We start from the raw sequence: 15,806 nt of genomic DNA, 5'->3' as shown, positions 1-15,806 counted from the left end.
GAGGGTGCAGAAGAGACTGATCAAGATGCTTCTTGGATTAGAGAGTATAAACTCTGAGGAGAGATGGTAAAGAAGGCATATAGCATGCTCGCCTTTATGAGGCATTAAGTTCAAGAGTCAGCAGGTTATGTTGCAACTTTATTAAACTGGTTAAGCTACATTTGGAGTGTTGCATTCTCTTCTGCTCACCTCATTTTTGGAAAGGTGTGAGGGCTTTGCAGAAGTTTCAGAAAGTGAGGAATTGGGGATATGAAAGTTATTTTCAAGCTATGTAACCTCTGGCTAAAAGAATAATTGGACTGGATAGGAATTTTTGAACTGAAGTAAACTCTGCCTTCAGCAGTCAGCTAAGACAGGCTCATACCAGTTCTCCCCAGCTTACAGAGAGTCATTGAGAGATTGCTTACATTGTACTCTTGTTTGAGTAGGGGGAGGTGGGCTCACCGATAAGGACAGGAATGAACATCCATCTGTAATTAAGTTGGGGCCTAGCAAAGGGAATAATTGATAAGGACTGGACAGCACATCCATCTGTAATTAAGCCTTGATCTAGCGGACTCTCTTATCTGTAACTAAGTTTTGCACAAACAGACTCGGTGAGCATACCAGTTCAAATAACATCTTGCAACAGTAATGTATGGGGTTTACTATGTATAAATATACGGCTGTAACCTGAGGGAGAAGGCCCACTTGTGGGATGGTGGCAGTACTTACTTGTCTTCCCTTTGACAATTGGGTCTGAAACTCCTGCAGGAGGGTGCGCAATAACTATAAGAAGCTGGTCTCCGGCGTTTTATTCAGATTCGACTTTAACATTTGGCGTCACAAACAGGATCCCAATAAAGGGAGTGCCAAGCAGACGGGCTGAGTAAGCGGCTGGACCACTCTGGGGACTGCGGAGACTGACTGGGCGCCCAATAGGTATTTTACCTTTTGTTGCTCTCCGTTAGTTCCTTTGGAGGCACAGTCCCTCGCCTGAGGCTGATTGCATAACCTTGATGGGAACGGGAAAGAATCTGCTGGGAGACTCATATAAGGTAGACAAATTTTATTAATCGAGAAGGAGGTGGGAGGGAACATCGACTCAGACCACGAGAGGCCTGTGTCGGGCATTTTCATGCCTTACAAGGCACAGATTGGAAGTCTGTGTGGGGCACCGCTCCTCATACAGACACTAGAGCAATGTGTGATTAAGTCCTTTGCTCAAGGACACAAACACGCCACCACAGCTGAGGGTCGAACTAGCGACCTTCAAATCACTAGACGAACGCCTTAACCACTTGGCCACGTTCCCAGCACATGGAGATGGTACCGGGTTAATTTATTAATTGAGTAGGAGGTGCCAAGGCGGATAAATTTGATTTATTAATTGAGCACGAGGCTTTGTGCTGGGTAAATTTCTTAGAGAACATGGGTCAATTGCAGTCAATTGATAGGAGTGGGCCAGGAACAGCCCTACACAATATGTGTGAGAGTGTTCCAGACAAAGAAAAGGATTTGCGAATGTTGAGTGCAGCGCTGAGTAAGAAATTGGGGAACAGAATGTGGCCACCAGGGGGAACCTGGGATATTACTTCATGTGAACAAGCAGTGAATTTGATATGGAAAAAGTACCATGGAAAGAAGGGAAATTGTTGATAAAGGAATGGAAGGAAAAGGCAGATGTAAAGTGGAACATTATTAACAAGTTGGAGGCATAATGCGTGTGACAAAGAGATAAAGGTATGTACTGCAGAAGGAATGCCAAAAGGTTGGGAGGCGCTAAAGGCGGAGGGTGAATGGTGGATCTGCGCCGAAAACGAGAGCAGGAAAAACAACATAGGCAAACCAAGGCTGAACTAGATAGGAGAGAGGGGCAGGAACGTCAGTTTAGAGATCGAACTAATAGGGAAACAAGGGGTCCCAAGCCCATGTCTGGCTTACCAACCCTGTTTGAGGACAGTGACTGTGATGAGGATTGGGCACCCACCGTACTGCCCCCCCCACCCCCGCCACCTTACCAGGGGCCAAGTGCACCCAGTGCTCCCGAACCCCAATCCTCCCAGTATTCAGATACAGTGGCCGCTCAGGTAAAAAGCGGCAGCAGGGAAGGGGAGGCCCTCTCTACCTTGAAATCCATAAAGGGAATACTGAGGATTGTTCCAGGACGGGGAGGGAAGAATCCAATAAAACCCCAGAGTTAACTGATCCACCAAGACAATTGCCCATCTGAATGCTGCCCATTCCATGAGCAGCGGAGTAGTAAATGCCCCTGTTACTGTGACTTTCAGGGAGGGGAAGATGCATTTTTTCTAGGAAAAATGTATCACCTATACCACTGCAGACCTTCCCCGACCAGTAAATGGCACCCACTGGGTGTGTGGAAATGGGGCCTATATATGGCTCCCAAGGGAAACTGCCAGCAGATGGGACCCACAAACTCCCAGCAAAGGGTGGACTGGCAGTTGTTACCTATTTAGTACCCCATCTGAGAGTCATGGCCCAGCTGAAGGATCACCCCCATTGGAACAGGCTGCGGAGAGGTTTAACTGAGACTGAGTGATTTTGGATGATTGCTTTTCCCTCCGAAGGAGTAACAAGGAATTCGCGAGAAATAATCAATTTGGCTACAGCACTTGAGGCCAACAATACTGGAGGGGCCCTAACAGAAACACAGGCCCAAGTAACAGAAATCTCCACTGAAATGATTGCAATCTGGCAAACATTCCTACAGAACCGGATGGCCCTTGATTTCATTCTGGCAGAAAAAGGAGGAACATACGCCATTATAGGGAAAGAACGCTGTACCAACATACCCGATGAATCTAGTAACATACTGTCCCTTTCTGAGCATATAACCCAGGAAGTACAAAAGATTTGTAATGTAGAACGGAGGTTGCATGGGTTTGGCAGCGGGACAGGATGGTGGTCATTTGGGAGCTTCTTCGGGAATATCGGTGGTATGCTGTTGCATTATGGAAGTATTGTACTTACTCTAATTGCTGTCATTCTTGCGTTGCGATGCTTGTGGCCACTGGTGGCTGGCTGCTTCAGCCGTGGGATCCGATTGTAACCCTTGGGTTCATGAAATGATAAAAAAGAGGGAATGAGGAATTGGGGATATAAAAAATTATCTTGAACCTATGTAACCTCTGGCTAAAAGAATAATTGGACTGGATAGGAATTTTTGAACTGAAATAAACTCTGCCTTCTGCAGTCAACTAAGACAGGCTCATACCAATTCTCTCCGGCCTACAGAGAGACATTGAGAGATTGCTAACATTGTACATTGTGCTCTCCTTTGAGTTTGGGGAGGTGGGCTCACCGATAAGGACAGGAATGAACATCCATCTGTAATTAAGTTGGGGCCTAGCCAAGGGAATAATTGATAAGGACTGGACAGCATATCCATCTGTAATTAAGCCTTGATCTAGTGGACTCTTACCTGCAACTAAGTTTTGCACAAACAGACTTGGTGGGTGTACCAGTTCAAATAACATCTTGCAACAGTAATGTATGGGGCCTTACTATGTATAAATATACGGCTGTAACCTGAGGGAGAAGGTCCACTTGTCTTCCCTTTGACAATTGGGTCTCAAACTCCTGCAGGAGGGTGTGCAATAAACTGTGGTAGCTATAAGAAGCTGGTCTCCTGCGTTTTATTCAGATTCGACTTTAACAAAAGGGTTTACCAGGGTACTGCCTGAATTAGAGGTTCATTCATTATGTATTGTAGACAATCATAGTCTTTCCACGACCATGATTGTTCTTGCCAAATTTTTCTATAAAGTGGTTTGCCATTGTCTGCCTGACCTCAGTGGTTGCATAACCAGGACTTGTGATGTGCACCAGTGAAATTGTACAGTGCAATACGAAATAATTTTTTTTTAACCTAAATTTCAATAAGAAATATAAGTAGTGCAAAAAGTAAAATAAATAGGTAGTGTACGTGGGTCATTGTCCATTCAGAGATCTACGGACAGAGGGGAAGAAGCTATTGGAAATACCCCTAACATTGCTTCCATATCCAGTCTATGTAGGCTTTTCAGTATTCGGTTGGTTTCAGTGATGTCCCCCTCCATTCTGCTAAACTCCAGTGAGTACAGGCTCAGAGCCATCTAACACTTCTCATACTTTTCAATCCCTGGATCACTGCTAGGCTAGGATCACTGCACACCAATAGGCTGGTCCTGGACTTATTTCCTGGCATAATTTACATATTACTATTTAATTATTTATGGTGCAACTGTAACGAAAACCAATTTCCCTCGGGATCAATAAAGTATGACTATGAACCTTCTCTGAACCCTCTCCAATGTCAGCACATCCTTTCTTAAATAAAGGGCCCAAAACTGTTCACAATACCAAATGTGGTCTGACCAGTGGCTTATAAACCCCTAGGGACTTTGAGGTGACGCCAGCAGGAGGCAGAAAGGGGCGGCGGATGAAGCGGCAGGGTCAGTTGCCCCTGGAGGACCCGGATAAGGAATTCAAGAAGCAGAAGCGGGCAGCCCGCTTCCAGCAGGGGCAGCCAGCCAGGCGACTGAGGACTGCACCCCTGGTGCTGCAGGTCAACAACACCATTGATGGCAGCACCGAGCCCCTGGACTGGGAGCACATCAAGATTGTGGGCACCAGCCAGGAGATCACCAAGCACTACCTGCGGCTCACCTGCGCCCCGGACCCCTCCACTGTCCGGCCTGTCTCTGTGAGTTTTCTGCGCTCTCCCTCCATCCCCTTCCCTGCCCCACCCCACCATGCTCGTCTCATTCTCCCCCTCCCTCCTGCCCATCTCACGACCACTCCACAAATCCCCCTGGTGTTCAGCTGGCTCAACCTCATCCATGCTCTTTGGCTCCCCCCACCCCCACCTGCCTTGCTCTCCTCACCTCCGCTCCCCCTTGCCCACCAGAACTACTTGTCCCTCCCACCCACTCATGTTCCCTTCCCCCTCTGTGTGACACCCCATACCAATCACAGTGCCTGTCTCTTGCTCTCTCCCTCCTCCATCTCTCCACCCAGGTCCTAAAGAAGTCGCTGGCCATGGTGAAGACCCACTGGACAGCAAACCAGGACTATGCCTTCGCCTGTGAGCAGCTCAAATCCCTGAGGCAGGACTTGACGGTGAGTTAGCTATGTGTGAGTGTGTCTGTGTCAGTAAGCAAGCCTGAGGTGGAGTTTACCATGAGCATGATGTAGGTATATGGGGAGGAGTAGTGTGTGTGAGAGCAGCACTTCTATTTCCTCTTGCACTATCTCAAGTCCCTATACCTCTTTCCTTGCCTTATTCTGCCCTGTGGCTCATCTGGCAAGGGTGCAGGAAAGGTTCAGATGGACATTGCGTAGATTAGATGGTTGAACTATATTATGGGAGATTGGGTAAGGTGGTTCTGTTCTCTCCAGAGGACAGTAGGGTGAACGATGAATAGACAGAGGTTTACGAAACTATGAAAGACAAATAGTGTCTTGTTTCCCAACACTAGGCCACTCGGGTCTAAAGTCAGAGGTTGAGTTTAAAGGGGGTACATTTTTCAAGCATTGGTATCTGGAATGAGCAGCCAGGAGAAGTGGTGCAGGCAGGAACAGTAACAATATTTACATGACATCTGCAAAGTTGTTTGAGTGAGCAGAATGTAGAGCAGGGTTCCCAATCTTTTTTATACCATGGACCCCTACCATTAACCAAGGGGTCCATGGACCCTGGCTTGGGAACCCCAAGTTTAGAGGAGAATTTCTTCTAGCTTTATCTTTTTTTAAATTTTGTCACATGTGCACCAAAGCATAGAGTGAAAAGAGTTGTTTGCTACGACTACTTCCAGAACTCAGGGGGTATGGAGGGACGTCAGGTTGAGGGTGTTGAAAGTCCCCCAACCTGTTCTTCCTCAACTGACCAGCATTGCGAGAACTTTAGAAGAAGAATTGTGGAGATTCATGAAGCTGGAAAAGACTACAGAAGCATTTCTAAAGATCTAAGTGTTCATCAGTCCACAGTAAGAGATTGTCTACAAATGGAGGAAATTCAGTACTGTTGCTACTCTCCGTAGGACTGGCTGTCTTGCACAGATCACACCAAGAGCACAATGTGCAATGCTGAAGGAGATGAAAAGAACCCACAGGTAACAGCGAAAGACCTGCAGAAATTTCTGGAACTTGCTGAAGTCTCTGTTCATGTGTCCACTATGAGAAAGGCATTGAACAAGAATGGTGTTCATGGAAAGACACTACAGAGGAAACCACTACTCTCCAAAGCAAACATTGCTGCATTTCTCAAATTTACAAAAGATTACCTGGATGTTCCATGATGCTTCAGGGACAACGTTCTGTGGACAAATGAGACAAAAGTTGAACTTTTTGGCAGAAATGCACACTGCTATGTTTGGAGGAAAAAGGGCACTGCAGACCAACATCAAAACCTCATCCCAACTGTGAAGCATGGTGGAAGGAGCATCATGATTTGGTGCCTTGGAGCCTGGACAGCTTGCAATCGTTGAATGAATTCAAAATTGTATCAAGACATTTTACAAGCTATAATGTCAGGATAGCAGTCCATCACCTGAATCTTGGATGATGCAACAAGACAGCGATCTGAAACACAAGGGTAAATCAATAGCAGAATGGTTTAAAAAGAAGAAAATTGGTGTTTTGGAATGACCAAGTCAGAGTCCAGGCCTTAACCCAATTGAGGTGGCGGGGGGGTGCAGGGTGTCTCAGAAGAGGCAAGTTTTGAATGTACACAAGGGTAGTAGTTGTGGAAAAATTAAATACTAGAGGGCAAAGTGGTGGGGGAGTGTTGTTATTTTCACAGACTGGTGGCTGCCAGGGGAGGTGGTGGAGGCAGATTCAGTAGCAACATTCAGGCACCATTTATATAGAGGCATGAATGGCTAGGGAGTGGAGAGATGCAGACAGTGACCACAGAACTCAAGGACAACTACCCTGCTGTTTTAAGACTATTAAACAGTTCTCTAGAACGATAAAGTGTGCTCTTGGCCTCACAGTCTACCTCATTATGACCTTGTACCTTATTGTTTTCCTTGCACTATACTTCCTCTTTATCCTGCATTCTGTTATTGTTTTACCTTGTTATGCATTGTGTAAGGAACTGATCTGTATGAAAAGTAAGATTACAAAGAAGTACAAACTTTTCTCTGTACCTCAGTACATAAACCATTAATAAACCAAAATCAGTACCATCGCAGTCGGCACAGGCAAGGTGGGCCGAAGGGCCTGTTCCTGCTGATCTACATTCTCTGAACGGTGGAGCTGGTTTCTGACCAGGAATGACTGTCCTCTTCCTCCCACAGGTACAGGGCGTGCGGACAGAGTTCACTGTGGAGGTGTACGAGACGCATGCACGGATAGCTCTGGAGAAGGTGAGCAGGGGTTGGGCTCGTGGAGGAGGAGGTGCTGTTCTGGGGGCGATGCGGATTCTGACGCCCCGAGTGCGGTCCCCTCCTGGCAAGCGGTGGGAGGGTGGTGGTTGAGGTTGGGATTAGAGGGCGAGGATAGCATTGGTTACCTCTCCCAGTAAGCAGGGAGGGACGAGCTCTCCTCTGCGACCTCCACATGCTCCCATCAGAGTGCTGTTGGGGAGGGAGCACCGAGGTTCAGACTGGCAAGATGTTGCCAAGTTGGGATGTGGGTCTCCCTCCCACACAGAGAGGACATCTTCAAAAGGCAGTGCCTCAAGAAGTTGGCATCCCTCACCATCCAGGGCAAGGCCTCTTCCCATAATACTATCGGGGAGGAGGTACATGAGGCTGAAGACCCACGTTGAACGTTTTAGGAGCAACTTCTTCCCCTTTGCCATTAGGTTTCTGAAAGGTCCATGGCACTACCTTACTATTCTTTTTTCACGCTATCTGTTATTTATTTTTTGTTGTTTTTTATTGTGATTTATAAACATTTTTGTCTTGCACTGGACTTTTACCGCAAAACAACACATTTGACATGTCAGCGGTAATAAATCTGATTCTTACTCTAGATCCTCACTGTCACTCTGGCAGTCCTCCATCCTCGTCGCCCTTCCTGCAGTGGTCTCTCCCTACTGCCCTTTCTGCACTGTAACCACCTCACCGCCCTTCAAGAGTAAGTGAGTAGATAGTGCAAAAGAGGAATATTAGGCTATAAGACATAGGAACAGGAATAGGCCATTTGGCCTGTCGAGTCTTTTCTGCCATTTCATCATGGCTGATCCATTTTCCTCTCAGCCACATTCTCCTGCCTTGTTCCTTAACCTTTCACATCCTGACTAATCAAGAAGCTATCAACCTCTGCCTTAAATGCCACCCAATGACCTGGCCCCCCATGGCCACCTGTGACGGTGAATTCCACAGATTCACCACCCTTCGGCTAACAAAATTCATCTTCATCTTCCTCAACTTTCAATAGGTTTCAATGAGATTCACCCACACCCCCCGCCCCATTTCATTCCTCTAAGTTTCAGCAAGTACATGTCCAGAGCCATCAGTTGCTCCTCGTATGATAAGCTGATAAGCCTTTCATCCCTGAAATCATTCTTGTGGGTATCCTTCTAACTTTTGGGAACTACTTATCCTCATTTGTTTAATACCAAGGTAGGCCCTTTAGCCATCTATGGCCATGCAGCCCCATCAACATCCATCAATCTGAACCCACAGCACCAGGTTTCACAGGGCTGACTCCAGAGCAAGGTGCTTCTCTCCGCCCTTTGACCACCACTCCCTTCTGCTCTCTCTCCCTGCAGGGTGACCACGAGGAGTTCAACCAGTGTCAGGCGCAGCTCAAGTCTCTGTATGCCGAGAGCCTGCCAGGAAACGTGGGCGAGTTCACTGCCTACCGGATCCTCTACTACATCTTCACCCAGAACTCAGGAGGTACAGATGGGAAAGGATGTTCAGATAGCCACTGCCTGTTCCTCCCAGATGACTGGAACCACTTCCCAAAACTCTCCATCGTTTCTTCCCTCGACTCAATGACCAGACCCTCTCCCTCTTCCCTCTTGCTCACCTGTCTACTCCTTCCTCCATCATTAAACCACCTTGACCATCTTTTCCCTTCCTCATTGACCCTTCACCACCTCCTGTCTTTAACCCCCGCCCTCACCACCATCACTAACAACTTTCCTTCACCGGCCCCTCTCACTCACCTTCCCTCGCTAGACCCCGCTGTCTCACTCACCTTCTCTCACTACCCCTCTCCATCTCCCTCCCTTCTTCCCTTCTTCCCTCAGTGGCCCATCATTAATACCTACCTCTGTCTCTCTCTCTTTCTCACACCTGCAGATATAACTACAGAGCTAGCCTTCCTGAGCCGGGAGCTGAAAGAAGACGCATGCGTGGCCCATGCCCTGGGACTCCGGGCCGCTTGGGCCCTCTCCAACTACCACCGCTTCTTCCGCTTGTACCGGGAATCCCCCCGCATGTCCGGCTACCTGATCGAGAAGTTTGTGGAGCGCGAGAGGAAGCAGGCCCTCAAGGCTATGCTCAAAACGTACGTCCCCCTCCAGGCCACAGGGGTGGGGCCTCGGACCCCCATCCCCCAGACCCTACCCCGTATCACCCAGTCAAGGCCCAGGGAGGATGGGAATCCCAACCCCCCCCCCCACGAGCAGAGTCTCACCCAGATTGAGGGGGTTTGGGATCCTTTAAGCTTTAAGCCTTGAGTGCGTTTTGAAATGGGTGGTTCCCTCTTCAGAGTGAGAGACGTGGGTAGAGGAAGGGAGAGCGGGACAAGTAGGCCCTTGTGTCTATCTGTAGTGCAGGAGATCCCAACCTGTGGTCCACGGGCCCTTCGGTTAACGGTATAGATTCATGGCATAAAAAGGGTTGAGAACCCCTGCGGTAGTGGGAAAGTGTGATCTGACCCTTCCCTAGAGCAAGGGGCAAAGGGGTAGACCTTGGTGTCTGTTGTGGGGCACCCTAAAGTGGGAGAGTGTGGAGAAGGACCCCCTTCCACAGAGTGAGGGACACAGGGAGACCCTGGTGTCTAATCTGGGACACCCTACAGTAAGGGAGTGTTCGGAAGAACTCGCCAGAGTGTGGGATGCAAGGTTAGGAGGGGATGGTGGAATAGGTACCTGGTATGGGGGACCTTCGCCCCAAACTGAGAATATGTAGGATTGGATTGGACTGTTCTCATAGTCTGGGACAGTGGGGAGAGACCCTGGTGTCTTGTCTGGGACCTCCCTGTCATGAGCGAGTTTTGGGGCAGATTCTTTTCTCAGATTTAGGGACAAGGGAAGGGGTTTGGTGCCTGACGTGGGACCCCTTAGAGTGATTGTGTGAACAGACCCCTCCCCGGAGTGAGTGACAGGAGGGAGACCCTTTTGTCTGGCTTTGTGCGCACTGTAATGAGGGTGTGTGGAGATGGATCCCTCTCCACGGTGAGGGATGTGAACAGGGTCCAGGATTTCTATTCTGGTCACCAGATTGGGGAGGGAAGGGTGATCCTGAGTGTAGAAGCATGGAGCATTATATACACAGCCACCCTCCCCTCCCGGAATATGGATAGAGAAATGTCCCAGACGTGGAGGGTCGTCCCAGAGGGTCTCCGGCTAGCACAGGGAAGAAGGGTAATTAGCCACTCCTGTCAGTTCTTCAACCTCCATATGAAGTTTTCATTGGAGTTGCAGGATAGGGGCAGATTGCCCGTGGTGCCAGGTGGGTGTGTTGGTGGGGGTTGAGGCAAGGCAGGGGGCTAGGGTCTCACAGGTTGTCTCATGCACAGGTAAGTATTGCCAGAAAGGGAGCCGACCTGCCCCGTGCAGAGCGAGGGTGAAGCTGCCCACCTCCTACCCCGCCACTTAGCCACAGGGCGTTGGCTGGCTAAGCGGGCACTGCCCCACCCCCATAACAGGGAGAGTCCTCTATCCCCCTATTGTCGTGGCGAGTTAGGCTCGGGGCGCCGATTCCTGTAAAGTGAAGCATACCTTACCGCATTGTCAATGTTGCTGACTAACCTTTTGTTTTGCCCGCCTCTCTCTCTTCCTTTCTTTCGTTCTTTCTTCCCTTCTTTCTCTCTTCTTAATATCTTTCTCTGTTCCTCAATCTCCATCTCCCTCCCCCTCACCTTCTGCCCAACCGCTCTTTCTCTCTGCTTCTTCCCCCCTCTCTTTCTCTCTGCTTCCCTCCCTCTCTGTCTGCTTCTCCCTCTCTGTCTGCTTCTTCCCTCCCTCTCTGTCTGCTTCTTCCCTCCCTCTCTGTCTGCTTCTTCCCTCCCTCTCTGTCTGCTTCTTTCCTCCCTCTCTGTCTGCTTCTTCCCTCCCTCTCTCTCTGCTTCTTCCCTCCCTCTCTCTCTGCTTCTTCCCTCCCTCTCTCTCTGCTTCTTCCCTCCCTCTCTCTCTGCTTCTTCCCTCCCTCTCTGCTTCTTCCCTCCCTCCCTCTCTGCTTCTTCCCTCCCTCCCTCTCTGCTTCTTCCCTCCCTCTCTGCTTCTTCCCTCCCTCTCTCTCTGCTTCTTCCCTCCCTCTCTCTCTGCTTCTTCCCTCCCTCTCTCTCTGCTTCTTCCCCTCCCTCCCTCTGCTTCTTCCCCTCCCTCCCTCTGCTTCTTCCCCTCCCTCCCTCTGCTTCTTCCCCTCCCTCCCTCTGCTTCTTCCCTCCCTCTCTTTCTGCTTCTTCCCTCCCTCTCTCTCTGCTTCTTCCCTCCCTCCCTCTCTGCTTCTTCCCTCCCTCCCTCTCTGCTTCTTCCCTCCCTCTCTCTCTGCTTCTTCCCTCCCTCTCTCTCTGCTTCTTCCCTCCCTCTCTCTCTGCTTCCCTCCCTCTCTGCTTCTTCCTCCTCCCTGTTCTGCTTCTTCCCTCCCTCTCTCTCTGCTTCTTCCCTCCCTCTCTCTGCTTCTTCCCTCCCTCTCTCTGCTTCTTCCCTCCCTCTCTCTGCTTCTTCCCTCCCTCCCTGCTTCTTCCCTCCCTCCCTGCTTCTTCCCTCCCTCTCTGCTTCTTTCCTCCCTCTCTGCTTCTTCCCTCCCTCTCTGCTTCTTCCCTCCCTCTCTGCTTCTTCCCTCCCTCTCTGCTTCTTCCCTCCCTCTCTGCTTCTTCCCTCTCTCTCTCTGCTTCTTCCCCCTCTCCCTCTCTGCTTCTTCCCCCCCCTCTCTGCTTCTTCCCCCCTCTCTGCTTCTTCCCTCCCTCTCTCTCTGCTTCTTCCCTCCCTCTCTGCTTCTTCCTCCCTCCCTCTCTTCTTCTTCCCTCCCTCCCCTCTCTGCTTCTTCCCTCCCTCTCTCTCTGCTTCTTCCCTCCCTCTCTCTCTGCTTCTTCCCTCCCTCTCTCTCTGCTTCTTCCCTCCCTCTCTGCTTCTTCCCCTCCCTCCCTCTGCTTCTTCCCCTCCTCCCTCTGCTTCTTCCCCTCCCTCCCTCTGCTTCTTCCCTCCCTCTCTCTCTGCTTCTTCCCTCCCTCCCTCTCTGCTTCTTCCCTCCCTCCCTCTCTGCCTCTTCCCTCCCTCTCTGCTTCTTCCCTCCCTCTCTGCTTCTTCCCTCCCTCTCTCTCTGCTTCTTCCCTCCCTCTCTCCTTCTTCCGTCCCTCTCTCTCTGCTTCCCTCCCTCTCTCTCTGTTTCCCTCCCTCTCTTTCTGCTTCTTCCCTCCCTCTCTGCTCCTTCCTCCCTCTCTGCTTCTTCCTCTCCCTCTCTGCTTCTTCCCCTCCTCTCTCTCTGCTTCTTCCCCCTCTCCCTCTCTGCTTCCCTCTATCCCTCTCTCTGCTTCTTCCCCCTCTCTCTGCTTCCCTCTCCCTCTCTCTGCTTCCCCCCTCTCGACTCTGCCCCCCCCTCTCTCTCTCTCTCTTTCTCTCTCTCTGCCTGTCTCCCATCCCTTCCAGTTATCGGCCAGTGTTGCCTGTCTCCTATGTGCAGTCCGAGCTGGCCTTCGATAGCGAGAGCGATTGCCGACAGTTCCTGGGCTCTGTCGCCCTCACCTACCTGGGAGCCGACACCACCAAGATCGATTGCAAGCAGAGTGCACTTCAGCTGGCGAATTTCTGAAGCCCAATCCCAGCCCTGCCATTCTGCCCTTTTCGCTCCAGTCCTGATGCCCGCGACACTGCCAGCGGGTTATAAAGTTGTGTGGCCGAGGCATTCGTCCCAGTCCATTCTGATTTTCTTCCCCTAGATTTGAAAGGATCTTTTTATATGCACATGTGAGGATACGTTGCACCTCCTGTTTTCCACATGCACGTACCTATCCCTCTTCAACACGCAGTGAGCGTGCCAACTTCGATCTGCACTCCTCCCACCCCTCCCCCTCCCCCTCCCCCTCCCAAGGAACAGAGAGCTACTTCCATCTGCTCTCTCTCCCCCCACCAGTTTCTCAATACTCCACACCCACTCCCTGCACACTGCTTCAGTTTTCTCAACCCCCTCCCCCAACTCCCTCCAACCACTCCCGCAGTCTGGCGTCTGACCGGTAACCCTGCTGACAGTGATGTGGGTGCAACTTTCCAGAGGTCAATCTTTGCGATTTAAGTGTACATAATGTGTATATTTAAGGTTTGCATTAACTTGCAAGGATTTGTACAGAACTGGACTGCCATGATTGTTTGGAAAGAGCACTGAGATACATATATTTTTCCTCTTTCAAACCCTCTTTTTTAAGTAATTGTGTCAAATTTGTTTAAAAAAGAAGTTTATGTGTATATATTTTTGTACCTGTTTACGCTGTGAGACTAACAATGTTTCAGTTTTCTCTCTCTTTCTCATCCCTAACCCCACACCCCCTCCCCTCCCCTCTCCGGCCAGCCTGAGGGAGCCACTGCACTGCCAAGCAAACGCTAAGACTCAAACGCAAAACCTCTCAGTCCGCGGCCCGGTGAGGGGAGAGAGAAAGAGAAGCAAGCAAGCAAGAAGGCGGTGCCTCACGCAGACCTCTGCAGCAAGTCTCCGAGGAATGGACTGTGTCACCTCCCCACCCCTAGCACCTCCCCTGGCCATCCCAACACTGTTTAGCTGCATGTTGTCCAGTTCAGCGCCCCTCCGGGAGGGCGCCCACAGAAGGGAGTACATGTTCTCTTTTTAATTCAGCCAGCCAGTGGGAGAGCGTTTGTGGAGGATACGACAACGGAAGAAAAGCAAACACATGCACACACAATGTGTGCCAAAGGACTTGTTGCCACGGCAGAGAAGAAAGAGAGAGAGAGAGAGGCAGGAGACCAGGAAATGTGCGTGAGCAGTGGCGCCTCGAAGCCGCCCTTTGTCAGAGCCGCTGCACCCTGTGGTCGGCAGGCTTCGCTTCCTTTCCAGGTATCAGCAGGTCGAGGGTTTCGCCAGGGCGCCGGGGATCTTGCAGTCGTCTTTGCGGTTTTTGCTGTTTGCGTTTTCTCCCTCTTCCCTTCCAGTTTCTCCCCCCTCCCTCCCTTTCTGTTCTCTGCTCTCCCTTCCCCCTTTAGTAATGTAATCTCCCTCCTTGCCAATGTGATTTATTTGTTCCCAGTTTAAGTTAATTTCTCCCCTCCTCCTCTACCCTCCCCCCCCACCCATCTACCTTTGTCTGTTTACAGAACGAATAATGTTTTCACTTTCTGTCAGTGTTTAAATATAATAAAAGGAATCCTTCTTGACACTGGTTCTCTCTGTTCCAAGCTCAGTGAGAGAAGCGAGGGTGTTGGCGTAACAAACGGAGCAAATTTAGGGGTTGTACTGTGGTGATTCCAATCCCTGCCCAGGCACAGAGAGGCTGAAGGAATTCCCAATAGAGGTTTAACTGGCTGATGTTGATCACGTCAGTACAGAGGTTTAGCAGGATGCTGCCTGTATCAGAGAATATTGGTTACAAGGGGGATTGGACAGTTTTAGGTGAGGGGTAGAACCTTGTGGGGGGGGGGGGACTGAAAAGTCAAGTGAATAGGATAACAGAGGATTGCACTGTGAGTGTCTCCCTCCGTGAAATCCTTTACCAGATAGTCTGTGTGAGGGACATTCTTATCTATAAGTATATGTGTATGAAGTAGATGCAGAGTTACAGCCTGATAGCAGCAAAATGAAGGTGGTTAAAATAGTTTGCCGAGTTTTAGGGGTTGTACTGCGGTGATTCCAATCCCTGCCCAGGCACAGAGAGGCTGAAGGAATTCCCAATAGAGGTTTAACTGGCTGATGTTGATCACGTCAGTACAAAGGTTTAGCAGAATGCTGCCTGGATCAGAGAGTATTGGTTACAAGGGGGATTGGACAGTTTTGGAAACTGGGGGGAGACCTAAGAAGTGTACATCTTTTGTGGGGGGGGGGGGAGGGAAGGGAATCATGTTTTGTGAATTGTAGAAGTGCCCAAGAAATGGATGGCACTGGAGCTTAGTTTACAGTACAGGTGACCCAGGTTTGATTCCTGCTACTGCTTGTAAGGAGTTTGTATGTTCTCCCCGTAACTGCATGGGTTTCTTTTGGGTGCTCCGGTTTCCTCCCATAGTCCAAAGACATGCCAGTTAGGTTAATTGGTCATTGTAAACTGTTCTATGATTAGGCTCAGATTAAATTGTGGGGGGGGGGGGGGCTGTTGTTGGGTAGCTTGGAGGGCCTATTCAGTGCTGTATCTCAGTAAAGTAAGTAAAAGTGCACTGTGACTCCAAAGGGAAACAACAGCTTCCTGCGTGGACAATTGTGTCTTGTGATTTTTTTAAGCGATGCTAAAGTAGATTGGCAGGGCAGTAGACATTATCAACATCGTCTTTTAACAAGGACACTGACAAAGAATGTCTTCACTAGTAGACCAGTCCAGAAGGGAGATTACAAGGGATTCAGGGCGAGCTGGCGAATTAGATGCAAAATTGGCTTGGTAGAAGGAGACAAAGGAGCATAGAATGGACAGACTGGAGTGTTAGATGCTGAGGGGAGACCTGATGGAAGTGTAGTTTTGTGTGTGGGAAATTGTGTCTTGTGAAT

At 49.8% G+C, this 15,806-nt stretch overlaps 1 protein-coding gene across 5 annotated transcripts in view; it reads left to right on the top strand.

Moving 5' to 3' along the window:
* The window catches only part of leng8 (leukocyte receptor cluster (LRC) member 8), a 28,602-nt gene extending 14,091 nt beyond the window's left edge, over positions 1 to 14,511 (top strand). For 3 of the 5 annotated variants that reach the window (XM_072246865.1, XM_072246864.1, XM_072246866.1), the window contains 5 exons: positions 4,381 to 4,687; positions 5,002 to 5,103; positions 7,284 to 7,352; positions 8,705 to 8,834; positions 9,243 to 11,719. In XM_072246865.1, the coding sequence (XP_072102966.1) occupies positions 4,381 to 4,687; positions 5,002 to 5,103; positions 7,284 to 7,352; positions 8,705 to 8,834; positions 9,243 to 9,622 (988 nt within the window). In that variant the 3' untranslated portion in view covers positions 9,623 to 11,719. Of the gene's footprint in view, positions 1 to 4,380; positions 4,688 to 5,001; positions 5,104 to 7,283; positions 7,353 to 8,704; positions 8,835 to 9,242; positions 11,720 to 12,757 lie in introns of those variants that run through there. The other 2 variants (XM_072246863.1, XM_072246862.1) reach the window with 2 other exon arrangements.
* The last annotated feature ends 1,295 nt before the right edge of the window (positions 14,512 to 15,806 follow it).

This window comes from Mobula birostris, chromosome 29 (assembly GCF_030028105.1).
Source record: "Mobula birostris isolate sMobBir1 chromosome 29, sMobBir1.hap1, whole genome shotgun sequence".
NCBI lineage: Eukaryota > Metazoa > Chordata > Chondrichthyes > Myliobatiformes > Myliobatidae > Mobula > Mobula birostris.
This window is presented reverse-complemented; position numbering and strand designations above follow the sequence as displayed.